General features: G+C 42.0%; 1 protein-coding gene across 1 annotated transcript in view; it reads left to right on the top strand.

The window, feature by feature from the left end:
* Window positions 1-13,544, top strand: part of LOC138265166 (solute carrier family 2, facilitated glucose transporter member 11-like) — a 353,929-nt gene extending 340,385 nt beyond the window's left edge. The window contains exons 11-12 of the mRNA XM_069212714.1: window positions 3,298-3,425; window positions 12,121-13,544. Coding sequence (XP_069068815.1) covers window positions 3,298-3,425; window positions 12,121-12,330 — 338 coding nt within the window. The 3' untranslated portion in view covers window positions 12,331-13,544. The remainder of the gene's footprint in view (window positions 1-3,297; window positions 3,426-12,120) is intronic.
* The last annotated feature ends 12,773 nt before the right edge of the window (window positions 13,545-26,317 follow it).

The following is a 26,317-nucleotide window of genomic DNA, read 5'->3' as shown; positions in this document are numbered from 1 at the left end:
TATATAACAATGTCACAATTCCTTTACCATGCATTCCTTCACCACAAATGGTAAATATATATAATTATAATTTTGTTAAGTTAAGTAGTTTATGTCTATCTATCTATCTATCTATCTATCTATCTATCTATCTATCTATCTATCTATCTATCTATCTATCTATCTATCTATCTATTCATCGTTTTTTTGGCAGGAACCCCAAATCCCCATGATTTTAACCTCTTCCGTGTTGAGGACGGAACCGTTCCGTCCTCAACCATGGTGCTTATGTGCTGAGGGCGGAACCATTCAGTCCTCAGCACACGAGCAGGAAATCCCTCTGGTGCCCGCACCAGAGCGATTTTCTTTCTGTAACAACAGCTTGGGAGGTGGGGAACAACTTCTCCACTTATCAACACAGTTTTTGGTTTTCAGGGAAATGATGTGCAACATGCATGCGTTGGCATCATTCCTCTGAAAACGGAAGTGAAATGAGCCGATCGGCTCATTTCACTTTCTCTGCATCAGTGTTTGTGGAGCTGTCACCCCCCTGAGCACCAAACCAGATGGGAGAGGTATCGTTAGAAAGCAGAGGATCTCCCCTTTCCAATGAATCCCTGTTTGAGGATTGCCGCAGGAGGGAGATCCCCAAGCAGGGATCCGCCCACTAGACACGAGGGAGGGGGGAAGCTGCCCCTTGGGCAAAGGCTTTATCTCCCCCCTATTTTATTGGGCCAGTCCAGTATTTCTGGCCCCGGGGGGTGGGGGGGTAACATAAAGCCCCCTAGGCAACAGGGATATTTTTTCATAACATGTAGGGGTGAGGGTTGCCCAAAATGGGTAGGCAAAAGCCCCTCCCCCAAAATAAATAGAAACAATTTTTCTGCCCCCTGGAGGGTAGTTGGGGATAATTGCCCTTGGTCTGCTCCCTGGGGGGCTGAAGAGACATCAGACACCAGGGTGTTTGTTTTTTAAATAAAAGAGTGGTAGGGACTGCCCACAGTGGTCAAGCCCATGCCCCCACCATATATATAAATGGAGACTGGAATCTTTCTGCCCTTCCAGAGGGCAGTAGCCCTGATCCTGCCCCCCCCCCCCAAGGAGGCAGAGAGCCCACTAGGCACCAGGGATTTTTTTTTATAATTCAGGGGTGTGGCTGCCCAGAATGGGCACAGCAATTGCCCTACCATCCTAAAAAAGGCCACAGATTTTCTGCTCCCCTGGGGGAGCAGGTGGGGATTATTACAGAAAGCCCACTAGACACCAAGGAAGGATTTTTGTAAAAAAAAAAAAAAAAGAGGGACATGGTCATGTCCCCACCCCAAATAAATGGGGGCCAAGACTTTCTGCCCCCCTGAGGGACAGATGGGGTAATTACCCCCACTCCACCCCCAGGGGGGCAGACAGCCCATTAGATGGCAGGGAATTGAAACAAATTGATAGGTGGGAGCTCCCCACCATCACCACGCATATGGTATGCCCCCGCCCAAATGGAAGGGGGTAACAGTCTTTCTGTCCCCCTCCCCTGTGGACTAAAGCATCTCATCCTAATGGCAAGCAAGAGGACATTTGACTCTTTTGGGTTTTGATTCTACATATGGGCCAAGAGAGCTTGGATAACTCCCAATATCATCCCACTTGCAATGATGAGTGGCTGCACTTTTTGGACTTTGGTATTCTACCACCTTGAAAAACATACCAGAACCAGACATTTCTGAAAACATCTGGGGGAGTCATGGGTGGTGTGCTTCACATTCATCCCACACCATTTTCTTACCCACAATGCCCTGTAAATGGCAAACTTTGCCTGAAATCAAGCACTTTCCCTACATTTCTGTTATCAAAACTTCTGGAATCCACAGGAATCCACAAAATTCCTATCACCCAGCTATCTGAATAAAAACTCTGCCACACTTGTGTGGGTGCTCAACGCAGAGTCGGCTTAAAACATATGAAAACAAAAACTGCCCTTTTGCACCAGCTTTGGTTCCCCCTCAATTTCTACATGTTTTGGGCCTTCCCCGTCACAGGCACTTGCCCCACCTAAACAAGTGAGGTATCATTTTTATCGGGAGGCCGAGGGGAATGCTGGGTGGTAGGAAATTTATGTTGGCATGATGATCCCACACAGATATGTGATTTTATTTTAGCTAAAGGTTACATCTCATTGGCTATGATGTGGCATTCAGTCATGTGCTGTATCCATTACCTTACCTGCAGTCCTTTTAAGGAACAGAACCTGCCCTGCAGCAAAGAGATCTAGAAAAGGTTCTTCACAGATGTTTTCTACTACATTCTCAGTCTTTTCGAATATGATGTGATCATATTTTGTTTCATTAAAAAAAAACATTTTTATGGGATTTTGGGTTTGTCTGAAAATAAATTGTAAAGCATTTAAGTGAGACATCTGGAATATTTCTTATTTGTATTTCAACATATTTCAAACAGTTTCATTTATATTTGTATTTATTTCACTAATTGATCAATCCCTGTGGTAAGAATCCTATTTTTTGAGAGTAGGATGTGTTGGCTTTGGATGTTCTCTATCTTTGTTACATGTGCACACAAATGTGGGCTTGCAACAAAAAATATCTTAGCTACTGCACTAGACGTGGGTGATGGATACTAAAAATAATTCCAAATTGCGGCTCAACTCCTAAAAATGTGATGCCTATTATGCTGATTAGGCATTATTAGGAAAATAGAAGTTTTTGCAGATTTCAGTGTTATTGTTTCTTCTACTTAACAATCATATGGAGGAAAGATTTTGGGCCTACCTTAGAGTGTGGCAGATGAGTACTTTGTCACAAATCAGTCACAAATATGGCAGATATCCTCTCCACATTATTGCAAGCTCATTATATCCTATGACTCTTGTAATAATACAGGTGTCAAACTCTAAATCAGGCCCTCAGTCTGTTGAACTATAACATGCACGACATACAGCCTAGTGGCAGCCCTCAGCACATGGGGGGCGAGATTTGAATCTCATTTTTGCCATTACGTCGTGCGATTCTTGGCAAATCACTTAAAAGGAACAAAGTGTGTGATGTAATATAGCTTGGGTCTGCTGTAAAGTGCCCTACTATGCCATTAGGCAAGTGCCCAATGTTTTCCTACAACTTCCGATCCATCCCAGAATTGTGAGGCAACGGAAGAAATGATTAGAGTTTGCGTAATTGTATGAAAATGCATTCCCTGTGAATGTCCTGAATTTCTGGAATGGGTCCTTAGTTTAAAGTAACAGTAAGGGAAATCACTGCATCACTGCCTTCATGTATGTAACCAGCATAAAAAGACTTGTTCTTTCCTGATCAGCTGCTGTCTCCTTGGTCATCTGTGTTGAGATCTTCACCCAGTCCTCCAGAGCTGCTGCCTTGGTGATTGCTGGGTCTATTAACTGGATGGGACTCTACTTAACTGGCATGGTCTTCCCGTATGTTGTGGTGAGTGCCTCTGCATAGCTCATTCATTGCCATATTTAGTACCTATTGCCAGCTGGAAAGGGATAATCCAAAGAATAACCAATGCTTGGACAGTATTCAGACTCTCTTCTTACAGACAAAAATCATGGTCCCTGCCTTTTGTTGCCACATCAAGATTTAGAAAATAGCATAGGGAGTAGTTAATCTGTAAATAAAAAATGTGCCAGCGCGCAAAGCTCTCCTCTGAAACACTTGGCTGCTGCAGTTAAATGTGCGAGCACAGAATGCTGAGGCAGTGTAATCCTAAAGCCACATCGGGCCTCTTTAGTTCATTTACAGGCACTCCCTGCCCCTTCAGCTTCCTCTTGCAGCTTTCTGCTTTCTCCCTTTGTGAACCTTTTTCATTTTTCTCATCCTCCGTCTTTCAAAATATGTCTTTTGCTTGCAGTAAATGCTTGAGGCACAAAAATAAGTGCCAGTGTCCCACATCCGGAACCACTGGCTCAAATTAAGCACTGAGCCTAGAAGCCTAGAATTAATGCAGAGTGCTGCTACTCCTACACTGAGAGGAGTCTAGACCCACTCTCCTATAACTCTATTAGTTACCAGTAATTTTCAGAGTCAAGTTTAAGTTGCCACTTGGGCCTGGGCCGTGATCTTGGTAGGCTGGACTGGTGCCTCAAAGATTATCTTCTCAGGGGTCCATGGAAACAGACCAAAGACCTTTACCCATGCTCTCAGAAATAGTGCATTCATGAGTGCTGCTCAGAATGTGCAGCAGATGGGCCTTTAGGGAGGACAACAGGTTCCATGGCACTCTCTGGAAGCTGGCCTGCAGCATGCTATGGCACAACGATAAGTGCAGCTCTTCTGAAGCATGCATGTTGCAAAATGTCCCGTTGCTCCACAGGCCAGTTTGCCTTTCTATAGAATTCAGTGTCACCAGACCCTAGGTGTATGCTGACTTTCATATGGTTTTTGTTGCCCTGAAAGAACCATTTTGATAAACCATCTTTGTAAAATATAATGGGGAATTGCACCTGACACAAAATACACTTAGATCATAAAGGAGCAGTGTGGTTTTGCACTGTAAGTCCATAAGAATGGAAATGGGTCAAACGGGTGGGCTCAAGTAATATCGCCCCACTGAAAAAACTCTGAGTGGGTGAAGTGAAATTCTTTTTTCCCTACAGTAAAAAAAGAAAGCATCAGCACTTTCATAAACTACAAAAATATATCCATGTTTGGCAAGTCCATATTTTCCATCCTCACTAATTAAATAAAAGTAAACAATCCAACGAATAGCCAAGCAAAAAATGTAAACCTACCTAGTGCCGAGAGAAGAGAGAAAGAGCTGCTATAATTGAGTCATCCAAACATGTGAGAGGGATATTTGAGTTAGTCAGGTTGCTATGGTCATATGACATAAAGTGCCCCAGGGTGCAAAAGAAGTGTGCACCTGATTTCTGTGCCTCAGGAATACTTTGTGTTAGAAATTGGGTCTCTAGTTGGCAGAGGTATGCACCCTGTACAAGTAGGGACCACAATCCTAGTCAGGGTAAGGCAGATACACACTTTGAGTTAACCTGTGCTTACCCTCTGGTAGCTTGGCACAGTGCACTTACACCAAAATGAGCCTTTGAAGTGGGGGTGACTTCAAAGCAACTCCTTGACAGAGCGGCGGCGCATTGTGCAGGCCCATATTTACAAGGCCACGCAGAGCCACTTTGTTTGGCTTTTCATGGCCTTGTAGATACGATGTAAGTCAACGCAACACAAGTTACTGTGTTGCCTTACCCTGCGTCAGGGAGGTGTTACATGAGTGCTGCGATGGGTTTTCCCACATAATACCCATGGGTTTTGGCACATTCCTAGATTTACAAGGCATTGTAAACCTGGGAATACATTGCAATCTTACACCTTCCGAGAGGAGGCGCATCAAGGAGAAATATCTTTATTTCTCCTTGTTTTTTCCTCTTTCTATGTGTGCAGCATTTTGCAGCACACATAGAAAAAGGAAAAAGTCTCCATGGATTCATTTTGTACAGGAAGGTGTCCCTTTCTGCACAGAAACAATTCTGTCTACGACACAGGCATCCTTGCACCATGGTGCAAGGGTGCCTGAGTTGGTGCTAGGCAGCCCATTGTGCACCAGCACAGGGAGAGAGGACAGAAATGCACTGTATCTTGTAAATATGGCACATTTCTGCCCTTTCCCTGTGGCGCAAGGCAGTATAACCATGCCACTTGCTGAACTGCGCTACGGGCTTGTAAATAAGCCCCCGGATTGCTAGTTGGCAGAGGTATGCACCCTATCCAAGTAGGGACCACAATCCTAGTCAGGGTAAGTCATGCTTTGAATTAACCTGTGCTCACCCTCTGGTAGCTTGGCACAGAGCAGGCAGGCTTAAATTGAGAGGCAATGTGTAAAATATTTGTACAACACACACACAGTAAGACAATGAAAACACCAAAAAAGACTCCACACAGGTTTAAAAAATTGAGAATATTTATCTGAGTAAAACAAGACCAAAATGACAACCATCCAATCAGTATATGCTTTTTTAAAGATTAAACGTGAAAATAGTGCTTAGAAGTCACTAGTAGTCAAAGGTTACTTGAGGTCGTGAGGGACCGGTGCAAGTCCAAAGTTCAGGCTGACCGCGATGGAGGGTAGGCTGGCTACTCGACACAGACACATCCCACTGGAAAAGTATCTTGAATTTGTCTTTCATCAATGTCAAGAGTCCACTGTGTCGCCGTTGAGCTGAGCAAAGGGGGTCCCATGTCGTTGTCAAACTCAGTTGAAGGCAATGTAATGCATAGTCATTGCGCAGCACAGGCTGTGGCTCTGATGTTGTAGAGCTGCCTCTGCATCGCAGGGCAATGCGGCTGACTTTCTCCACACTCAAGGAAATGCGTCACGTTTTGCAGGATTCAGCCGCAGAACTCACTCCTGAGGCCCAAGACTGGAGAGGGGCACCTCAGGCAAGGGTAGGACTCACACATGACAGAGTCCAGCAGCACCAGGAGAGTTGCAATCAGTCTTTGATGTCCCTAAGACTGCAAATGAAGAGGGATCAAGCTAGCAAGCCCTTGGTGTCACTCTGGGTTCAAGTGAGATGGGTCCAATCCTTGTCCTCAGCAGGGCAGAGTTCAGCTCAGCAAATCAGATAAGCAGTTCATTGGGAGAGTCAATCTAGACAAAGTGACAACTCAGCAGTCTTTACTCCAGCAGAGATCTTCCCAAGTCCAGTAGTGATCTGATTTGTTAGAGTCAGAGCCCCAGCACTTATACCCAAATGTGCCTTTGAAGTGGGGGTGACTTCAAAGCAGCTCCTTGAAGTGCACAGGTTCCTCTTTCATCCCAGCCCTGGCTTCAGACCTTTTGACTACTATCAATAGGGGGTAATGAGCCCTTTGTGTGGGGTAAGGCACTTCCCTATTCAAGTGTAAGTGACAGCTCTCTTCCACCCTTCCAGTCCAGGGAGGCCCATCTGAATGCAGATGAATGCAGACGAGTCTTTTGTCACACCCACCCTTCCTGTGTTTGTAGCTGTTTAGAGGGATTGCACAAACTGTAACTGTTACCTAGCCCAGAAGTGTATTGGAGAAAGGCTGCAAGGCACACAGAGTAATAAGGTTAGAGAAATGCCCACTTTCTAAAAGTGGCATTTCTAAAATAGTACTAATAAATCCGACTTTACGAGTAAAGAGGATTTTTCATTACCATTCCAATGTTATGAAACATGATGTAGCTACTCCTGATCAGGAATTACATCTTAAATGTAAATTAAGGAATTTCCAATGCTGGTCTATAAGAGGAATAGGCCTCACAGTAGTGAAAGATGACTTTGGGACTATTATTTATTACCAGGACATGTAAAACTTAAAAATACATGTTGTGCTTTTTACTTACATAGCATCCTGCCCTATGGGCTACCTAGGGCGTTACCCTAGGGGTGACCTATATGTAATAAAAGGTGAGTGTAATGCTTGGCGAAAGGCTTTAAATGCCAAGTCGAAGTGGCAATGAAACTGCACGCACACAGGCTCTGCAATGGCAGGCCTGAGACATTTTAAATACTACTGAAGTGGGTGGCACAAGCAGTGCTGCAGGCCCACTAGTAGCATTTAATTTACAGGCCCTTGGTATATGGTATACCACTTTACAATGGAAGACCAGGTAAATTACATTGGTCAATTGTGTGTACACCAATGTTACCTTGTTTAGGGGAAGTGCACTTTAGCACTAGTCAGCAGTGGTAAAGTGCTCAGAGTCCCAAGGCCAACAAATAGATACAGCAAAAACAGGAGGTGAAAGGCAAAACATCTAGAGGAAGACCACTCTAGGGCTGTCAGGTCAAACACTTTTATTGTACAGAAGGTTCAGAAACTTGTGCAGCTGCTTCTGTAATACAGATTGCACCAATGGACAGCTGGTGCAGTCCTAAGGGGGAATTCCTTTATTTGCATAGGAGTGTTCCTCATGCAAATAATGCAACACTTTCCCTCTGCACGGTTTTGTAGATGTAGGCACAAGGTGAAAAAGCAGTCTGGAACCACACTCTGCACCACAAACAGAGAGTGCTTCCTACATGGAGGAAAATGAGCCCCATGGTACCCCAGATGCCCCTCTGAAGATGGGTGCAGTCAATTACCTGCAGGTGCATCTCTGACACCCTCTAAAAAGCAGGCCATGCTTTAAAAACAGACCACTTTGCTGCCTGCACAGTGATAGACATACCAGCTGCTTCAACCAGCCAGTCCAGACTTGCACGGATGTGCAGCCCCCAGGGCAGATATGTGAATTGGAGGCTGCACTGTGGGCATATAATAGAGTGCACTAAACTGGTTTGTGTACCCGGTTTCTTTTTTGTAAATATGTTTTTTGGTTGTAACAAGTACAAAATCCACATACACTCAACATATCCAGCAGCCAGTGATGGAGGAGAAGCAATCTAAATGAACATCATGCCCAGCAAATGAGATGCAGTACAACATTTGAAGGTCCCACTACCAGTGTGTTTGACATTTCTTGAGTGGGGTATCAGTTGCTCTGGACAGTCAAACTACTTCTATCTTTACTCAACAGTGAAAAAAAGCAACAACAATAGCCATATTCCTGCTAAACATAAGCAAATATGTAAACTGCTATAATCCATGTGTGTGTGGTTTCCAAACCCCATCGCCCCAATACCTCCATGGTCTGTTGGATCGCTCTCCGGAGTGCTCTCTATTTTAATGATCTCACTCACAGCATGGTGGTGGGTTATCTGCCCTGTGTGACCTGTCGTCTGGACCTCCCGCTCTTAAACAGTAGCCATGTATATCTGATTTTCTTCCCTTCACTGCATGGCTGTTAGATGGGCCAGGAATGCTTTCAGGGGGGTAATTCATCTGATATTCCGTCAAGCTGGGTCCTCCCCTCTCCACCCAGCAAACAGTGCCCTGTGTATAGCCAACTCAGCAGTGGCCTACAACACGACCTCAGCCTTCCAGCAGGTCAGAGGAGGAGCCATGTCCAATTTACACACCATGGCTATGCATCTTTTTGCTAAGATCAGGGCCAGATTATGGAATCATAGGAGGCCGTTTGTTTTCCTGGTAATGACTCCTATGTCTAGCAAGCACCGAATGTGATTCAGACATTCTGTCACCCCTGAGAGAATCTGTGTCACCTGCATTCAGCACTATGGTATCACTGGGCATGATTAAACCATCTGTAGAAAGTCTGCACTGGCCATCCTGCACCTAAGGTGCTCTCTTCTTGCTCCTGAGTTTATCTTCCCAATTCTCTCTGGGGTCAGGTAAGTGTGGCTGAGGTAATTAAACTGAAGGAGGGGAACTGAGCATTTCACAACTCTCGCTAAACAAATTAGGGACAGCGAACCCACAACTTGTCTGTTATATCTGTGGCTATTGCAGTTCTCCACCACTCCTTAAGTGCTCCAGCCCCCAGGCAGAGTGTTGCCTCAATTCGACATGAAGGTAAGTAATGGCCTTTCCACATCCCCCGCCAGTTAGTAGTGCTTCCGATGGGGAAGAGGGCAAAGCAGAGTAAAGCAGAAAACCAGAAACTACTCTGGTTCCAGCCCATTTTCATCCACTAAGTCTTCAAAGCTGTGCAACCCACCATCTGATGTCATGTCTGCCTGCAAATGGATCCCCACCTCTACCTAGACTTTGGTCCATTGGGGCATAAGGCGTGGTCTTCACACTCCTGCAAATATACTGCCTCCAAGTTTAAAGGGCTGCGCGCAGCAATGTGCTGTCAATGTCTCTGGGTAGGGTGACATCTAGTGAACAATGTAGAAGGGGCTGACCATCTAGTTTGTTCATTATCCCTGTGTACTCCAATGGTGTTGCTCAAGACTGCCATCAGCCATACACAGTTCATAATTGGGAGCTCCCAGTCCACTCTTGTCTAAGGTGACCAACACAAGGTAATTTTTCTTGAGAGCGACTGTACTAAACGTTTTGAACTACCTATCCACTGTACTCAGTGCTTAGTGTGAAAAAGAAATAAGTTCCGGGGCCCTTGTCAGGAGGCTGTTGCAGCTTGCATCACCTATTGCCCTTGGCAGAGCAACCAATGACAGTACTAAAACAACTACTAACTGTTGCACTCCTCCAAGTGTTACAATTCAGACTATTCCAGGCCTTCGACATTATAGGAATGACTTGGGAGGCAGGTATTCGTCATTTTAAGCTACACTGAACTAACAACAACTTTTGTTGTGCTTGTCTCTAAATTAGTTAAACAGAGCCACCATGTGGCAGATTATCATAAGTGCTGGTGTTGGCAATTAAATATAGATGCCCAGCACTGGAAACCACCGGCTTAAATTAAGCAATGTTTGTTTTGTCAAGATCAGAAACTGTTTAAAAGATCCTGGGCTCTAGTCTGGAAGGTTAGATCTTTTGTTGATTTTATGTAACGGAAGATATTTATGACATTAAAATAATTTGAGATTTTAAGTGGATTTTAAGTGCTTCGGTGCTCTGCCATTTTACATCAGTAAACCCACTGATGTTCTTAAAAGTGTTTAAAATAAAAGGTCAACCTTGATTAGGATGTGATATGAACGGGGTAACCCCTTTGCTAGTTGATATGGCATGTATCAATGGTTTGCCAACACAATTGCAGTCATAAACCACTGAAGAGTTTCAGACACTCTAGGAGATGGAGTAGGCAGTTGTCCAGGCTGTTATCCCTCCAATATTTTCCCTAATGGGAAAGTGTTTTTTTTAAGGCAGCCCCAGTTCCTTTAAAGAACACGGGCTGTTTAAAGAAAATAGTTTCCCTTTGAAATGCAGTCATAAGGACAGTGGTCTGCAGTTACTTTAAAGCCACTATTTCTATGCTTCAGAGAGAGGTTGAAAATAGCGACCTGCATAATCAATATTAATATAGGGTACATGGACCACCGCCTGAACTTCCACCAACCTTCCAGACCTCTGTGCTACACTTCCGTCTCCCTCGCACACAGCCCCCTCATCCACCGGAGCCACAGTGCAGGATGCCCTTTTTTCTACCTTGCTGTGAAATCCTGGAATGACCCCCTCCTTCACCACCGAACCTCATTCTCTCTTCTGGAATTCAAGAAAGGACTTAAGACCTGGCTGTTTAACTGAACCTCTTTGCAGAGATACTCTCAGCACCTAGATACCCTCACAGGTGATTAGCCATGCTCTCTAAATCAGATTTGATCTGATTTGAACTGCTATTAATTCAGTGACTACCTGCGGCTTGAAATTTTGCCATGCACCCTATTGATTAATACATAGGTTGCATCAAAAAATGACTGGTCACAAGAATCTGGTGTGTAATTTGTGACCACTCTTTGTGACTAGTCTTTTAGAATATCTAGCCCTAAGAAACCATTAAAAACAATGAAAAATGTTGTAGTTTATCTGTTTGTAATTTCTACAATCTTTATCTATTACATTGGTCAATATATGAACAGCTGTAGTTATTATAAGTCAACTGTATAATTTTTATTTAACATCCATGTCAATATACATTAATTGTATTAATTGGTTAAGTGGTATATTCCTTCCCTCTCCTTCCCCCTATTACACTGGAATGTTCTGAAGCCTGTGATAGAATGTCGGTACAAGGAAACCTTAGGGAGAGGTGGCTTGATGAGTAGTGGAGAAAGGCAGCAAATCTCTGTCTTCTCTACTTCATTTTGAGTGATTATTTCAAACATATTGTCAAATCAATAATAGCATGAAAAAGTAATTAGACACTTGAAAAAGCTGATGTTTTTATTGAAGCTAACTTTCTTTCACCCAAAACTAAAAAAACATTCTTAAAAAACAAACAATAATTATTTTTTTTAAGTGTTTTGATGTCAGCACTTACTAGTTGTAAATAAATATTATGTTGAAAATAGGACTGATTATAAATGTAAATGTTAATAGAATATTATTTTTAATGGCTTAAGGTTTTTCTAGCTGGTGCTTCCAAACTTTTGCATTATAGATTTGTTTACACAGTAATTCAAATTCCCCATCTAACTTCAGTATTTAAAACAATTTATTTTGTTTTTTTATTCATTTAATTTTCCTCAATATTGTTTAATATCACATTTGATTGTATCAGTAAGTGAAATAAAAACATTTTTATAAATGGCCGAAGTTAGACATAGTAGGTATAAATAATTATGAAATGGGTTAACAACAAGTCCTGTTACTTCTGTCTTTTCAGAGCAGTCTGGGCCCGTTCTGCTTCCTCATCTTCCTGGCTGTGGCCTTCTTCACTGTCATATTTCTATACATTTTTCTCCCTGAGACAAAGGGAAAATCAGTCCTTGAAGTTGCAGAAGAATTTTACAGATCAAGATCATCCTGGAAACAAGAGTTGAGCCCAGAGGAGAGTTCCCAGAGACAGGAACAGGTCATGAGTACCAGACTCTGAGAGAGAGACTTCAACATTCATGTATTGTTCTGATTCCATGGAAACAGACAGCCATTGGTGGTTTAGATAGCCAATCAATGACGGAAAGCTCTATCTCAGTGTATCTGCACTGGTAATTCAACCAATCCAGAGATTTAAAGAACTCATGGACACTGAAAGAAAATATATTTATTAAATCAGTTTCATGACAACATTTTGTTGAAATGTCCTGCTTTTCAGTAGTGTACAATGGACAACAGTAGGGTATTGCAGCACTCAAACTGTTAGAAGAAATTACAGATGGCCCTGTACTTTTGGTTGTAAAGCTGCATGCTTGTAGTACGCTCTATGTGGGAAGATATGGCTGTGATGCATGATGCATGAATTCCTGATATACAGAGTGTTGCAGCAAGCTTCTCGCTGTCGACTTGTCCAATGATGCTACATGTTATAGGGTGTATCCAAAATAGAGCAAATGCCGGATGAAGCAAGCTCTGTTCCAAGTACCTCATCAATATGTGAGCTTTACATGTTATTTCCTAAAGGACTATCTGCTGTGCAAGTGCTGCTATTGTAGGAGGAAACCACAAAAAATTGTCATAATGTGCAGTCTAGCAGGGGTCTAGAATGTCATTCTTCAGCATGATGTAAAAGTCCTGATTAACAAAGTCAATGGCTTCACTTACATCAGATAACAGACCACAAAATGATATCTGACAGTCATTAATGGATACACTAATGTGTAACGGTATGCCACAACTTCATACAGTTACACAGGAGAAAATGCCATGGAAGGGTTGGGATGTTGACGGCATGTCAATGTTGTGCAGAGGCATCGTACAGCAGTTTGTGTCACAGTGTAGATAGACTAAGGAGCGTCAGTAATAAAAAAAACACTAAAGAATATGTTTGAGTGTTTATATGTAAAATGAGAACAGTGCACGCAAATTCTTTAAAAAAATATGTAATTCACAAAACATATAGTTGAGTAAAAAATTTGTGACAGTGGCTCCTCTTTTGTCCGTCGTATGATCATGCTCAGGAGCTTTGCAAACCTCATGTGATACTAGTGCAGTGCTTATTTTGAGCTGGTGGTTTCCAATGCTCAGCACCAGCATGCCATCGCTAGCACCGGCACTTATGACAGCTTCAACGTGGTGGTGCTGTTTGTGTAATTTAGAGATGAGCAGAACAACAGTTGTTTATTAATTCAATATACATTCAAAACAATTATTATCTGCCATCCAAGACATTCTTATAGCTTTAGGATCTCAAAGTCTAAAGTGTCACACTTGTAGCATTATGCTGGTTAGTAGTTGTGTAAGTATTGTCACCGGCAGTGCTCACTGGGGCCAATGGGTGATGCAAGCTGTGATGGCCTCCAGAGGAGGGCCCTGGCATTTATTTTTTTACAAATTAAGTACTGTGTGGTACTGACAAAAAAACTTGAAGAAACTGGCTTTGCTAATACTTTTTTGTCAAATCAGTTTTCACAAATTCTTCACCTGGAGAGGTACTCAACAGGTTGATGAAACCGACCTGAGGAATCATGAATGTCCTTCTGTTAGAAAGTTTTTAAGTCTAGTTTGACTTCTGCCACTGTCACACCTATGTCTGATCTTCTTGTCTTTCTTTATTTTGTCATTCCCACTATCCTACTTACTTCTCCCTTCTTTTTTAACATTTTCCTCCCACAAACTCTACTCCTCTACCCACAGTCGTCCCTACCACTGCTACAATGATGGTAAGGCACTTCCCCTCTGTCCCATATGTCATATTTGTACACGATGAAACTGAGAGAGCATAGTTTTAATATCATATATTATAGACGTGAAATGCTTACATTTGACTAAAACACCATTAAAATGTAATAATAAAAGTATAAGTTTTGCTCATGTATGAACGTTAATGCTAAATTAATAATAATCTTCAGTTATAAGTAGTATTACGATCTAAACTGTATTCATTAAAATTGTATGTTTTAAGTTAGCATGAGTTGCGAACTAGCTGTGTAACTCTCATTTAAAACCTATTTTTCCTGCTTTTTCTGTGTGCGGACTCGCAAAGGATTATGACCCAGCTATTGTTCTCTTCTGTATTAATTCGTAACATGAACAAAACTTCCCATCTGCATTCTAGCAGCTTTTAGTATAAAAGATATGTGCTTCGAAACAGTAATGGACACTCTCAAGGACGATGAGATGAGGGGAAAAGAACTCCTGACCCGAGACGTGTGCCAAGATGGTGAAGTAACCCCGGACGTACCACCTACGAAAATGCTGATTATGAAGACCAATTGGAAGATGAGCAAATATCGAAGAATGACAAATGCATTACTTAATGAATAATTTGATTGGTTACCAATGATGGGGTGTAGTTATTAACCAATAGAATTTTGGGGGAATGGATTACGAAAAGGGGATAAAAACTCATGACACAAGGGACGACAGTCAGTTAGGAAAGGATGACATCGATTGCATCCAGAAACTCTGTCACTCTATTTGGTGATTTGAGACTTAAACAAAAGTATCACAGCCCATAGACCACCCTATTACACTTTCCTCCATATGAGGAGAGTGACCCTTTATTCTCTTTAGATAGATTGACGGTGAACCATCTGATGTCCTGAAGACGAAGACTGATCCTGTATGCTGACTTAGCTTGAGGAGGGTAATTATTATTGCTAACAGAATCTCTATGCCTTTCTTTCTAGGTACCAACTGCTGTGTGTTTAATTAGGTATCTTAGTTAGATGTTTTCCAAATTGATGTTCTAAATTGTTTTGCATGAAGCCCAACATGCTAATGCTAATTTGAGGTTAGGTGAGGTATTCAATTGACTGACGAAACTGACGTGACTAACATGTAGCTATGCTGAACTGATATTCTGATGTTTTATCATGCACTATGGTCTATCCTCTGCTAATGTATCTATCCTATGATTCTGATTATCGCATTATTGAAAGTTCATTATAATTGCCACTCTGTGATTATGCTTTTATGCTTCTTGGTTTTGAGATTAATACGTTTAATATTAGATTGTAATCAATAGGGAATAAAATCACAAATTCTTCCTTTAAGGTGTGGTTATTTGAGTCAGGAACAAATGAATGCGCCGAAAATTCATTAATGGTTATTGTGAAAGATATTTTGATGTTTGATAATCTCGTCTTACGGAGACTTACCACTGGGTCAAAAGGTTCATCGACCTAAAACGAGTCCTGATGTGTATAAATTAACATAGACGGACACGTTATCAGTTCTGGTAGCAGAGGACGGTTTGGCCCTTGGAGGCCTTAGGACAGAGTTTTTGTTGTTAATTTTGTTTTCTAAGATAATGAAATTTGGCAAAACGATGAGTGGCTAGGTTCACCATGGGCTCTCCTGGGATCTCGGAGCCTGCCTAAGATGAGTTGGAAATGTTCTCGGCGCCATAGTATGTGTGGTTAGAGTTTTTACGCTTGCTCAAAAGCTTATGCAACTTGCAGGAGATTGTGAAGATTGTGTGTTTAGGCCAAAGATAAGTGTCGTTTAGCAGGAGTGGGCGTACTCCACAGTATGAGAGTAGGGAAGTCGGCGTACTTCATGTGAATGCAGCGCTTATTGTTCAAAATTATCCACATGGTTGGTTAAGGTACGGACCTGTTGAGGTCTAAGACTACGGAGTAGGATGAAAAATATGGTTTATGTTGTAATCTGCGTGGTTTAATAGGTCAATCGGGCGTGGTTGACAAGTCAAGTTTGAGTCACAACGTATGTATGAAACCTTCGATGGAGATTTGACAAGCTCTAAAGTGCACTAGAGGGAGTCATTGACAAGTCGAGAGTAGGATTTGCGGGACAAATTCTGCTTGCGTATGTGGAATCTGAGAAGGAGAGAGTAGCGGCCGAGGCTTCAAGTGAAATCTCTGTAAAGTTCTGAAGCGAATGTGTTACCCTTCCTGTAGTAAATCGGCAGATTTGTATTGTCATTTAAGGTGTCTGCAATAAATCGCATTAGTTTATATGAGTTATAAGAAGCTAGTGAGGTGTGGATAAGCTGCAAGACTTTGTCAGCTGCAGTGTGTATGAGTGTGACGTCAGTGGTGCCACGCTGGGATAGGTCAGATGTTGAGAGGGGTCATGCACGGATTGGCTGCCGTCCGTGAGAGGCAATAGGGTGAGCAAAGGGCAGGTGAAGAGTGTCCTGGGAACTAAGCCGTTCCTGATTAAATCTAAAATAAAATGAATTTTGTTAAAGCATTCAAAAGCGCTTTGAGGGGAGATGTGTGCATCGTTGCAACAGATAGGGAACCTACACCGCCCGAAGGTACTCCAGCTTATACTGTTATGGAGGAAAAGGGTGATGCACCGTGTTTGTGGTTAAAACAATGGCGCAAGTTGACAGAAAAAGAAGGGTGTCTAGCGTTTCCGGAACATGGGACGTTTAATCAAAAAGTTTTAGAAAACTTGAGGTGGATGTTAAGTACACAAAAAGCACCTCCGAGACCAGCGCAATATGAGGCTCTAGCGATCTGGGATTTGATGGCTCTAAAACATAGGCAGGAAAGGTTTCACAGGAGATTGACAAGAGCAGAGAAATCTTATGCAGAAGCAAGGTGGGATAACAAGAATAAGATGTGGAGACGGGGAATCGTAGATGGGTTAAAGCTGTTTCCAGCGATAACACAGGAAGAGGAGAGACAGGGAAAGAAAGCTTCTTGCAAAACTAACAAAGACTCAGATAAAGTTAAAGAACAAAAAAGGTCCTGGGAAGAAGAGGATGATTCAGAGGATGAGGAGTTTATGGATAGATTACTGCATGACCGACCACCACCTTATGCGGTGAGTGATAATGTTCCGAGCACTAGCTTGGATCCTGGGAACCAAACACAAGAGAAGGGAGTCACTGATACGGTACAGACTAGTGATACAGCTTTGATACAGAATGGTGACAGTGTACCTACTGCTCCAGACAAACCGACAGAGTTGCAACCTCCACCACAGATAAAAAGAATTTATCCCGATGTTCCAGTGCTCGAGACTACTACGAACTTAGTGGTGCCGCCAGACCCGATATATACAAAACCAAGATTGGTTCAGATCGAGTCAACCCCACAGTTGGTGTCACAACCGCCACAACTGATACCGGGGTATAACCCAGTAGCGGGTCCTTTGAAAGAACCTGCACCAGGATTATTAGAGCAGACCTATGGTGTTGCAGCTCCTAGAAGCCTGGGATCAGGTCAGACACCTGCCGCCATATCACTACCTATCTCTGTTGGTCCCCCAGTACCGTTATACGCCCAAGAGAGAACAAGGACATGTGAACAGGGAGTCATGACCCATGAAGCCATAAGAGGAGGGTCTATTAGAACTCCACAAATAATGGCCCAGGGAGGTCAGGTTTCCGAACAATCAAGACCCTTAATGGACCTCAGTCCAATAGGGGCACCTCTTGAGGCAATGCGACAAGCAGGGTTGGGAGTCCTGACTCCCCAAACCATGAGTACAAATACCTCATACACTCCAATGATACATACAGGGAACATTTCACTGCAGGGTTTTACAGTACAGCAGTTAAATGAGTGGTTAGAGAAAACTTGTACATCACAAAAGGCTACAGCAACTACAGTAACCGAAGTTAATCCCGAAAAAGAAAAACAAGATGAATATCTGAATCTGGTACGGCTAGGTGCAGAAGCTGCTGAGTTGGTGGAAGGAACCATGGGGGTGAACAGGTTAGAATCTTACACTGAGGCAGAATTTAGATACTTATGCCCTAAGATTACTAAAGAAGTGGGAAAAATACACCAGAGATTAACAAACTTGGCAGACAAATACAATATCGATATTGGAAACACGAAACATTTGAAACGAAGTTACAGATTAGACTTCGACACAAAAGATTTCGAACATATGAGATCCGCAGGTATGAAAACACACCTGAAAGAATTGCTGCAGAGTGTACGCAAATCTGGGGAGCATTAGAAAAATGGAAAAACCGATGGGCAAAGAAAAGGGACAAAGGGAAGAGGGTTAGTCCAGGGTCTATTGAAACGGCGACTACACCCAATCTGGATTCAGTAAAAATCTTGCCCATGAGAGAAACAGCTGGTGGTGTTTTAGTCCATGTGCCATGGTCCAGGGGAGATATTTAGTCCTTTACAAATGATTACCCGAGGTTGAGAGAGAAACCGATCGAGTGGTATCAGCAGACAGATAGATTCGTGAAGCTTGCAAAATGTCTTTGGGAGGACTTGAATACTTTGTTTGAGATTATTGTTCCACCGGATTTATGGCTTGAGTGCAAAAGAGGGGTGGATTGGCCCACAAAGGAACCGGCAAGGGATAAGGCGACAGGAGCACCTTCTGAAGAGGTGATGAAATATTATCATAAAGTCATTGAGTTTTTGAAACAACTGGTGTCACCGAAGGTGACCGATTGGCAGAAAATCGACCGGACTTCGCAAGAAGTTAAGGAATCAGTACATGCCTATTATGAGAGATTGTTAAAAGCATTTAAACATTACAGTGGTACTGAAACGATCGAACCGAAAGACATGAATCATCTTGTGTTCAGATTTGTTGAAGGGCTGAGACCAGAAGTTGGTCAGATGATTAAGAATCATTTAATTTGTTGGCAAGCTAAACCGATTGACGAGGTGTTGCAGTATGCGAAATACTGTAGTGATGAAATTGAGTTAAAGCAGAAAAAGCTGAAAGAAAAGGTGATGGTGATGCAGATAAGAGCTGCACAGGCTTGAATTCAGGGAAATGGTGTTCAGCAAATGATGCATCAGCAACCGCAAATGAACGGGGGGTTTCAGGTACAGCCGAGAGGTAGAGGTCGAGGCTTTGTGAATCGAAATTTAGACATGAATAATGTTGTCATACAAAATGATGGGCAAGTAGTGAAGAGGATGTCACCATGTCACGCGTGCGGGGGCATGGGACATTGGAAGCGGGATGGTCCAAATATGGTGCATGATGGTACAGTTCAGCAGAGCATGAATGTTGGGGCACAACAGAATCAACGAGGTCCAAGAATGAGACAGCAAAATCAGAATTATCAAAATAATTTGGCGCAGATGTCAGGGGTACAACCCATACAGCAAATGCAGACACCGCGTTTCCAAACTGCGTCAGTACAACCAATACAACAGCAGATTCCTATGGTGCCTAGACAGCAAATGCAGCTACCTATAGCCCCGATGGGTCAGCAACAGGTGATGCTTCCTCAGCAGGTCACAGGTCAGGTGTCGAGTCAAAACAATACTGTACAGCAATTCCCATTACGAGGTGAAAATGAGACGAATGACGAATGGTCAGATGACAGTTCAGACAGTGAAGAGTGCAGGCTCGCAGCCTCATTAGAAGTAGATCAGAGAGGCCCATATGTAGAAGGAAAAGTAATGGGCTATAAGGTTTCATTTTTGGTTGACACCGGAGCTACACGCTCTACAGTCCGTAGTGTGGAAGTACCAAGGTTACCTTTATCAGGACGCACGATACGAGTGGTTGGTGTGGCTAATCAGTATCTGACAAATCCAATTACCGATCCAGTACAGGTTGAAATTGGAAATTTCCAAGGCCTGCATAGGTTTGTCGTATGCGACTCAAGTCCAGTATCCCTACTGGGAAGGGACCTACTATGTAAAACTAAATGTTCAATTACCTGTTCCAACGATGGAATAGAAGTTCAGACAAATAGTGATGACGAAGGTGATGAGGACCAGCTTATAGGGGGAGGGGAGACGAACGAAGATTACCCTCTAATTACCTTATTCCCAGTGTTCACACTAATCGACTTACCTGCTGACCTACAAGGGTCCGTAACAGAAAGAGTGTGGGATTTGACAGGAAAGGAGGTTGGATTAATTAAAGGAATTAAACCAGTCAAGGTGCAGATAAAACCAAATGCAGTATTCCCACAAGTACCACAGTATCACATGACTCAAGACGTACTCATTGAAGTGACACAGATAATTGCAGATTTTCTCAGGCAAGGAGTTTTTAAAGAAGTTTTGAGCAGTCCATGTAACTCACCTATTATGGGTTTGAAAAAGCCCTGTGGGAAGATTCGGATTGTGCAGGATTTGAGAAAAATAAATGAAATTGTGATAAAATGCTGCCCTGTGGTTCCTAATCCAGCAGTAATAATGTTCCAAGTTCCTTGCGATGCTGAATGGTTTACCGTAGTAGACCTATCACAGGCATTTTTCTCAATACCACTGCATGAAGAAAGCCAATTTTTGTTCAGTTTTAAGTTCCTAGATAAGGTGTACAGTTGGTGCAGAATCCCTCAAGGGTTTTCCGAATCTCCATCTATCTTTAATCAGATCTTAAAGAAGGATTTGGAACCTCTTGTACTGCCTTTTAATTCAACTCTTGTGCAGTACATTGATGACTTGTTGATTGCATCCAAGACCAGAGACAGTTGCAAATATGATACTATTGCATTATTGAACCATTTGGGAAGAAACAGGCATAAGGTGTCACCTAAGAAGCTGCAGTACTGTCAGAAAGAAGTAAAATATTTGGGACATCTAATTGAGAAAGGATCCCGAAGAATATCAAAGGAGAGAATAACAGCTGTCATACAAATGAATCCCCCAACAACAAAAAGAGATGTCAGGATGTTTTTGGGAATGGTGGGTTATTGCCGCCAATGGATACACAATTTTTCAATCATTGCAAAGCCCTGAATAAAACTGACAGGGAAAGATGTCAAAGATGAACCATATACAATCACTTTAACAAAAGAAGAACTTGAGTCATTTTTGGAGCTGAAGGAATGCATGTGCAGGGCCCCAGTATTAGGGATGCCTGATTATGAAAAACCTTTTCTGTTGTTTTGTCATGAACGTGATGCTTGTTCTTTGTCTGTTTTAACACAGGTCCACGGAGATGCAAATTGCCCTGTAGCATATTTTTCAGCTACTTTGGACCTGTCGCAGCAGCCCTACCGGGTTGTTTGCGAGCAATTGCAGCAGTTGGTCAAAGCCTTTCCCAATGTGAGGGCATAGTCTTGGGATACCCTTTAACAGTTTTGGTTCCACATTCTGTTGAAATATTGTTGACAAGAACGAAAACACAGCACATGACGAATGCACGACTTACCAAATATGAGACGATTATTTTGGGGTCACCAAATGTTACACTGAAAAGATGCACAGTACTGAACCCGGCAACTCTGCTTCTCAATGAAAATACAGAAGTCAAAGAAGGGGAAGAGTTTGAGCATGATTGTCTTGAGGTGACTGACCTCTGTACCAAACCTCGCCCAGATATACAGGACACCCAATTAAAAGAAAACGATTGCATTATGTTCGTGGATGGGTCCTGTTTAAGAGATTCAACTGGAACATTAAGAGCTGGCTATGCAGTATGTACAATGTCTGGCATAGTCGAAGCCTCCTGGCTTGAAAAAGTATTTTCAGCACAAGTGGCAGAATTAATAGCTCTTACAAAGGCCTGCCATGCTGCTGTGAATTTGAAAGTTACAATTTATACCGATAGCAGATATGGATTTGGAATTGTACATGATTTTGGTCACATCTGGTCACAAAGGGGTTTCATGACCTCTTCCGGATCACCTGTGAAAAATGGAGAACAGATAAGAGATTTGTTACATGCAATTCAGTTACCTCTTGAAGTTGCCGTGGTAAAGTGCAGTGCTCACACTAGATCACAAGACTTTGTGTCAATGGGAAATGATTATGCAGATCAGGTAGCAAGATTTTGTGCATTAAATTGTATATCATTCAAAGAGCAGTGGGAATTGCTACCTCAGCCTGAAAATGACACGACTCTGAATCTAGCATTGCAAGTGGTTGATACTTTAGATGAGTTAAAAACACTACAGTACCGTGGTAACAAAGAAGAAAAACGCTCCTGGCAGAAAATGCAGTGTACACAGAGAGCAGATGATATATGGGTCTCAGATGATGGAAAATTAGTCTTACCTAATAGCCTACTGTCACAATTCGCCCGGTTATATCATGGACAAGCACATTTAGGAAGAGATGCTATGATCAGATCTTTTAAAGTTGATTGGTTTAATCCAAAATTCAGACATGCTGCAGAAATTACTTGTCACAGATGCATTATCTGTCAACAGATGAATGCTGGAAAAGGAACAGTGGTAAATTTGAGCCACATTGGAAGAGCTGAAGGTCCATTTAATAGAATACAAATGGATTTCATTGAAATGCCTGTTTGTGGAGGATTGAAGTACGTGTTGGTGATTGTGTGTGTTTTCAGTCATTGGATTGAGGCATACCCTACACGTAGAAATGACAGTCTCACAGTTGAAAAACTATTACTGAGGGAATTAATACCACGATTCGGGTTCCCGGTTTCTATAGAATCAGATAGGGGAAGACACATCGACAATGAGGTGATCAAACTTCTGTGTGCAGCACTCAACATCGAGCAGAAGTTACACTGTAGCTATCGCCCTGAAGCATCAGGACTAGTTGAACAGATGAATGGTACCTTAAAATCAAGAATAGCGAAAATGTGTGCAGCAACAAACATGAAGTGGCCAGATGCATTACCGCTAGTACTGATGTCCATGAGAAACACACCAGATAAGAAAACAGGATTGTCACCCCATGAAATCCTCATGGGTAGAGCAATGAGGTTACCAGCGGTACCTGCCAATGCACTAGTGAATATTACAGATGATATGGTGTTGGATTACTGCAAACATTTAGCTGACGTGATACGCTCTTTCTCTCACCAGGTAGAAGCTAACACGTTACCACCAATCGGCGAACCAGGACACTCTCTGCAAGCTGGAGATTGGATGGTTGTCAAGAAACACGTAAGAAAATCGTGTCTTGAGCCGCGTTGGAAAGGGCCATATCAAGTGATATTGACAACCACTACTGCTGTGAAATGTGCCGGGGTTCCCAACTGGATACATGCCAGCCACACAAAAAGGGTAACGTGTCCTGTTGAAGAGGAACTTGAAAATTCCGGTACAGCAACTTCAAGAGAAGAAGTCTCAGAATCAGAGATCAGTCAAGAAAGATCTGAGACTACACGAGAGCCCGCTGAGAACAGCCGCGTTCCTCACACTATCAGATAGTTCGAGAGAGGTGACGGAGTGCCAATCTCAGTGGAGGCAGCAGGAGAACAAAGACAAGGAGACGTTCTCCCAGAAGCAGACAAATACAATTCAGAACCTGAATACAGTATTGATCCAGAAAGAGAGAGAGAGGGAGTAGCGACAAATCCAGATCAGAACGAATCAGACTCCTCTGATCGAGTCCCAAGACTATCAGAAGGAACTATCATATCACAAGAGGAGGGTACTGTCCAACGTCCTGAAGGAAGACACAGAAACAAGACTCATAGAGGTGATACATGGCCAGAAAGGTCGCCCTTTAGAATAAGAGAATTAACGAACGAGTCAATAATAGAAGAAAGCGATACCTCACAGGTGGATGATCTGAGTGAAGGGGAACAGCAAGGTGAACGAAGATTAAAAAGAAAGAGAATAGCAAATCGAAGGTACACAGGTCCTGAATGGGCATATGCTACAACCTCTGAATGGCAACAAGAATTCTTAGCATTTTGCTTTGATCGAGAAGTGCCAGGCCAATACTACGGTACCTGAAGGAAAACATCAGGAAAACTCTGTGGAAAATATATTAAAAGGAAAGAGACTTTATAAACCTACCGGAAAAAGACAATCAAACCTGGACTTGACATCAAGAAACCTGATTACGACAAGCTGCTAACCTGAATTGACAAAAAGGGTCCTGGAGTGAGAGAAGACGCTGTAAATACACATAAAGAGTTTGCCATCTTAAGTTGATTGTTGATCTGCTATTCTGATTCTATACAACCATGGCTTATAGTAACAAAGGAAGTAAAGTGTGTGGTTGGTTAGGACTTATGATAGGTGTTGTATGCGCAATAATGATTGTGGGAGTGATTGTGGGAATGCTGTGGAGAGAGAGTGAAACTATTAATGCAACTTCAAAACCTGAGACTACCACTACAACTAATAAATTATCACCGTGAGAGAAATTTGAACAAGATACTAAACATCTACATGAGGGAACTAATACGAAGGGGGAACTTTCTACTAATGTCTTCTATCGCTTATTGAATGAGTATGTGGAGACTATGGATACGAAAGATTGTTATGTGTGTACTAAAATTCCTTTATCTGTGCAGGAGGGGGTTACTTATCATAGTCTCCCTCTTACTTATGGAATTAGCTGTAGTTTGTTACTAACGAGATTCTATAATCAAGAGCATGTACAATACTTCTATTCGAATCTGGATGTTGTGTTCTCTTTTGTGCCTGTAATTGAATTCCTAAATAAGCTAGCTAAAGAGCATGATATAAAATTAGTCAGAGGATTCTTTGAGCCAACACTAACATTTGGAACTGCTTATGCACACCGCAACAATTTAACATGCTTACTGTCTTCTGTAGAAAAAAGCTTTTTAGATCACACAGATGATAGATGCAAAGCATTAAAAGAGAAATTAGAAAAAGGCTTAGAAAAACGTACTTATGCAAATGATTACGCCTTCAGTGCCATTAAAACACAAGGCAAGTTAGCTATAGATGCACTACACGTAGGTAGGCTATGTATATACAGACCAAAATCCGATAATGACAATTTGTTTGTGGGTACAAGTGAATGTAGGCATGTGTTTTTGTTCCAGAGTAAATGGACCTTCATGTTAAATGGACAAGACCCAGCGATTCCTGGAATCTATTACATCTGTGGGTTAAATGCATATTATCGTCTCCCAAAGGGATGGTATGGGACATGTTATTTGGGAATAGTTTTCCCAAAAATATACCAGATTGACGACTTAAAACAAATACATAAATCTTCTGAAATACAACATTCTAGACAAAAACGAGAATCAGTGGCTGCTATCATTGGTGACATATTTGGAGCAATAATCCCATCAGTTGGGGTTATCTTAAATTCTATGAAAATTCAAAAGTTGTCTACTATTGTGGATAACATGCTGACAAACTTTACAGGAGCAATATTATTAATGGATACTGAACTCGCTGCAGAAAGAGCTATGACTCTTCAAAATCAGCTTGCTTTAGACATTCTTTTAGCAAAGAATGGAGGTGTGTGCAAAATGCTTAATGAGCGTCACTGTTGTTCCTATATACCTGATAATAGTAAGAAAATTAGAAACATGCTTACTAACCTGACTAGAGATAGTACAGATTTGAAGGAACTGAAAGAACCTGGAGTTTGGGAAAAATTTGGAAAAGGAATTGCCCGGGTAGGAAACTGGTTTACCAATATTTGGAATGGTGTTCTTGCAAAGATTATGATGGGCCTGCTAATTGTTTTAATTTGTCTAGTAGGATTATGGGGAGCATGCAAAATTAACGACAAAATTAGAAGAAACTTGTCAAAAAGAGCCAAACAGAATGAAGAAAGTGAAAGAGAGAAAATGTTCAATGAAATATGGGAAAGTTCACATAAAGGGCAAGATGTTGAAATGCGCATTATGCGCAAGGTGAAAAACTGAAAAACAAGAATTGTGTGATGACGTGCGTCATCAGAGGAGGGACTGAGGGAGCGTAGTTTTAATATCATATATTATAGACGTTAAATGCTTACATTTGACTAAAACACTATTAAAATGTATTAATAAAAGTATAAGTTTTGCTCATGTATAAACGTTAATGCTAAATTAATAATAATCTTCAGTTATATGTAGTATTACGATCTAAACTGTATTCATTAAAATTGTATGTTTTAAGTTAGCATGAGTTGCGAACTAGCTGTGTAACTCTCATTTAAAACCTATTTTTCCTGCTTTTTCGGTGTGCGGACTCGCAAAGGACTATGACCCAGCTATTGTTCTCTTCTGTATTAATTCGTAACATGAACAAAACTTCCCATCCGCATTCTAGCAGCTTTTACTATAAAAGATATGTGCTTCGAAACAGTAATGGACACTCTCAAGGACGATGAGACGAGGGGAAAAGAACTCCTGACCCAAGACGTGTGCCAAGATGG

This window comes from Pleurodeles waltl, chromosome 11 (genome assembly GCF_031143425.1).
Source record: "Pleurodeles waltl isolate 20211129_DDA chromosome 11, aPleWal1.hap1.20221129, whole genome shotgun sequence".
Classification (NCBI taxonomy): Eukaryota; Metazoa; Chordata; class Amphibia; order Caudata; family Salamandridae; genus Pleurodeles; species Pleurodeles waltl.
The sequence above is the reverse complement of the archived record's forward strand: the minus strand, read 5'-3'. Positions and strand labels throughout refer to the sequence as shown.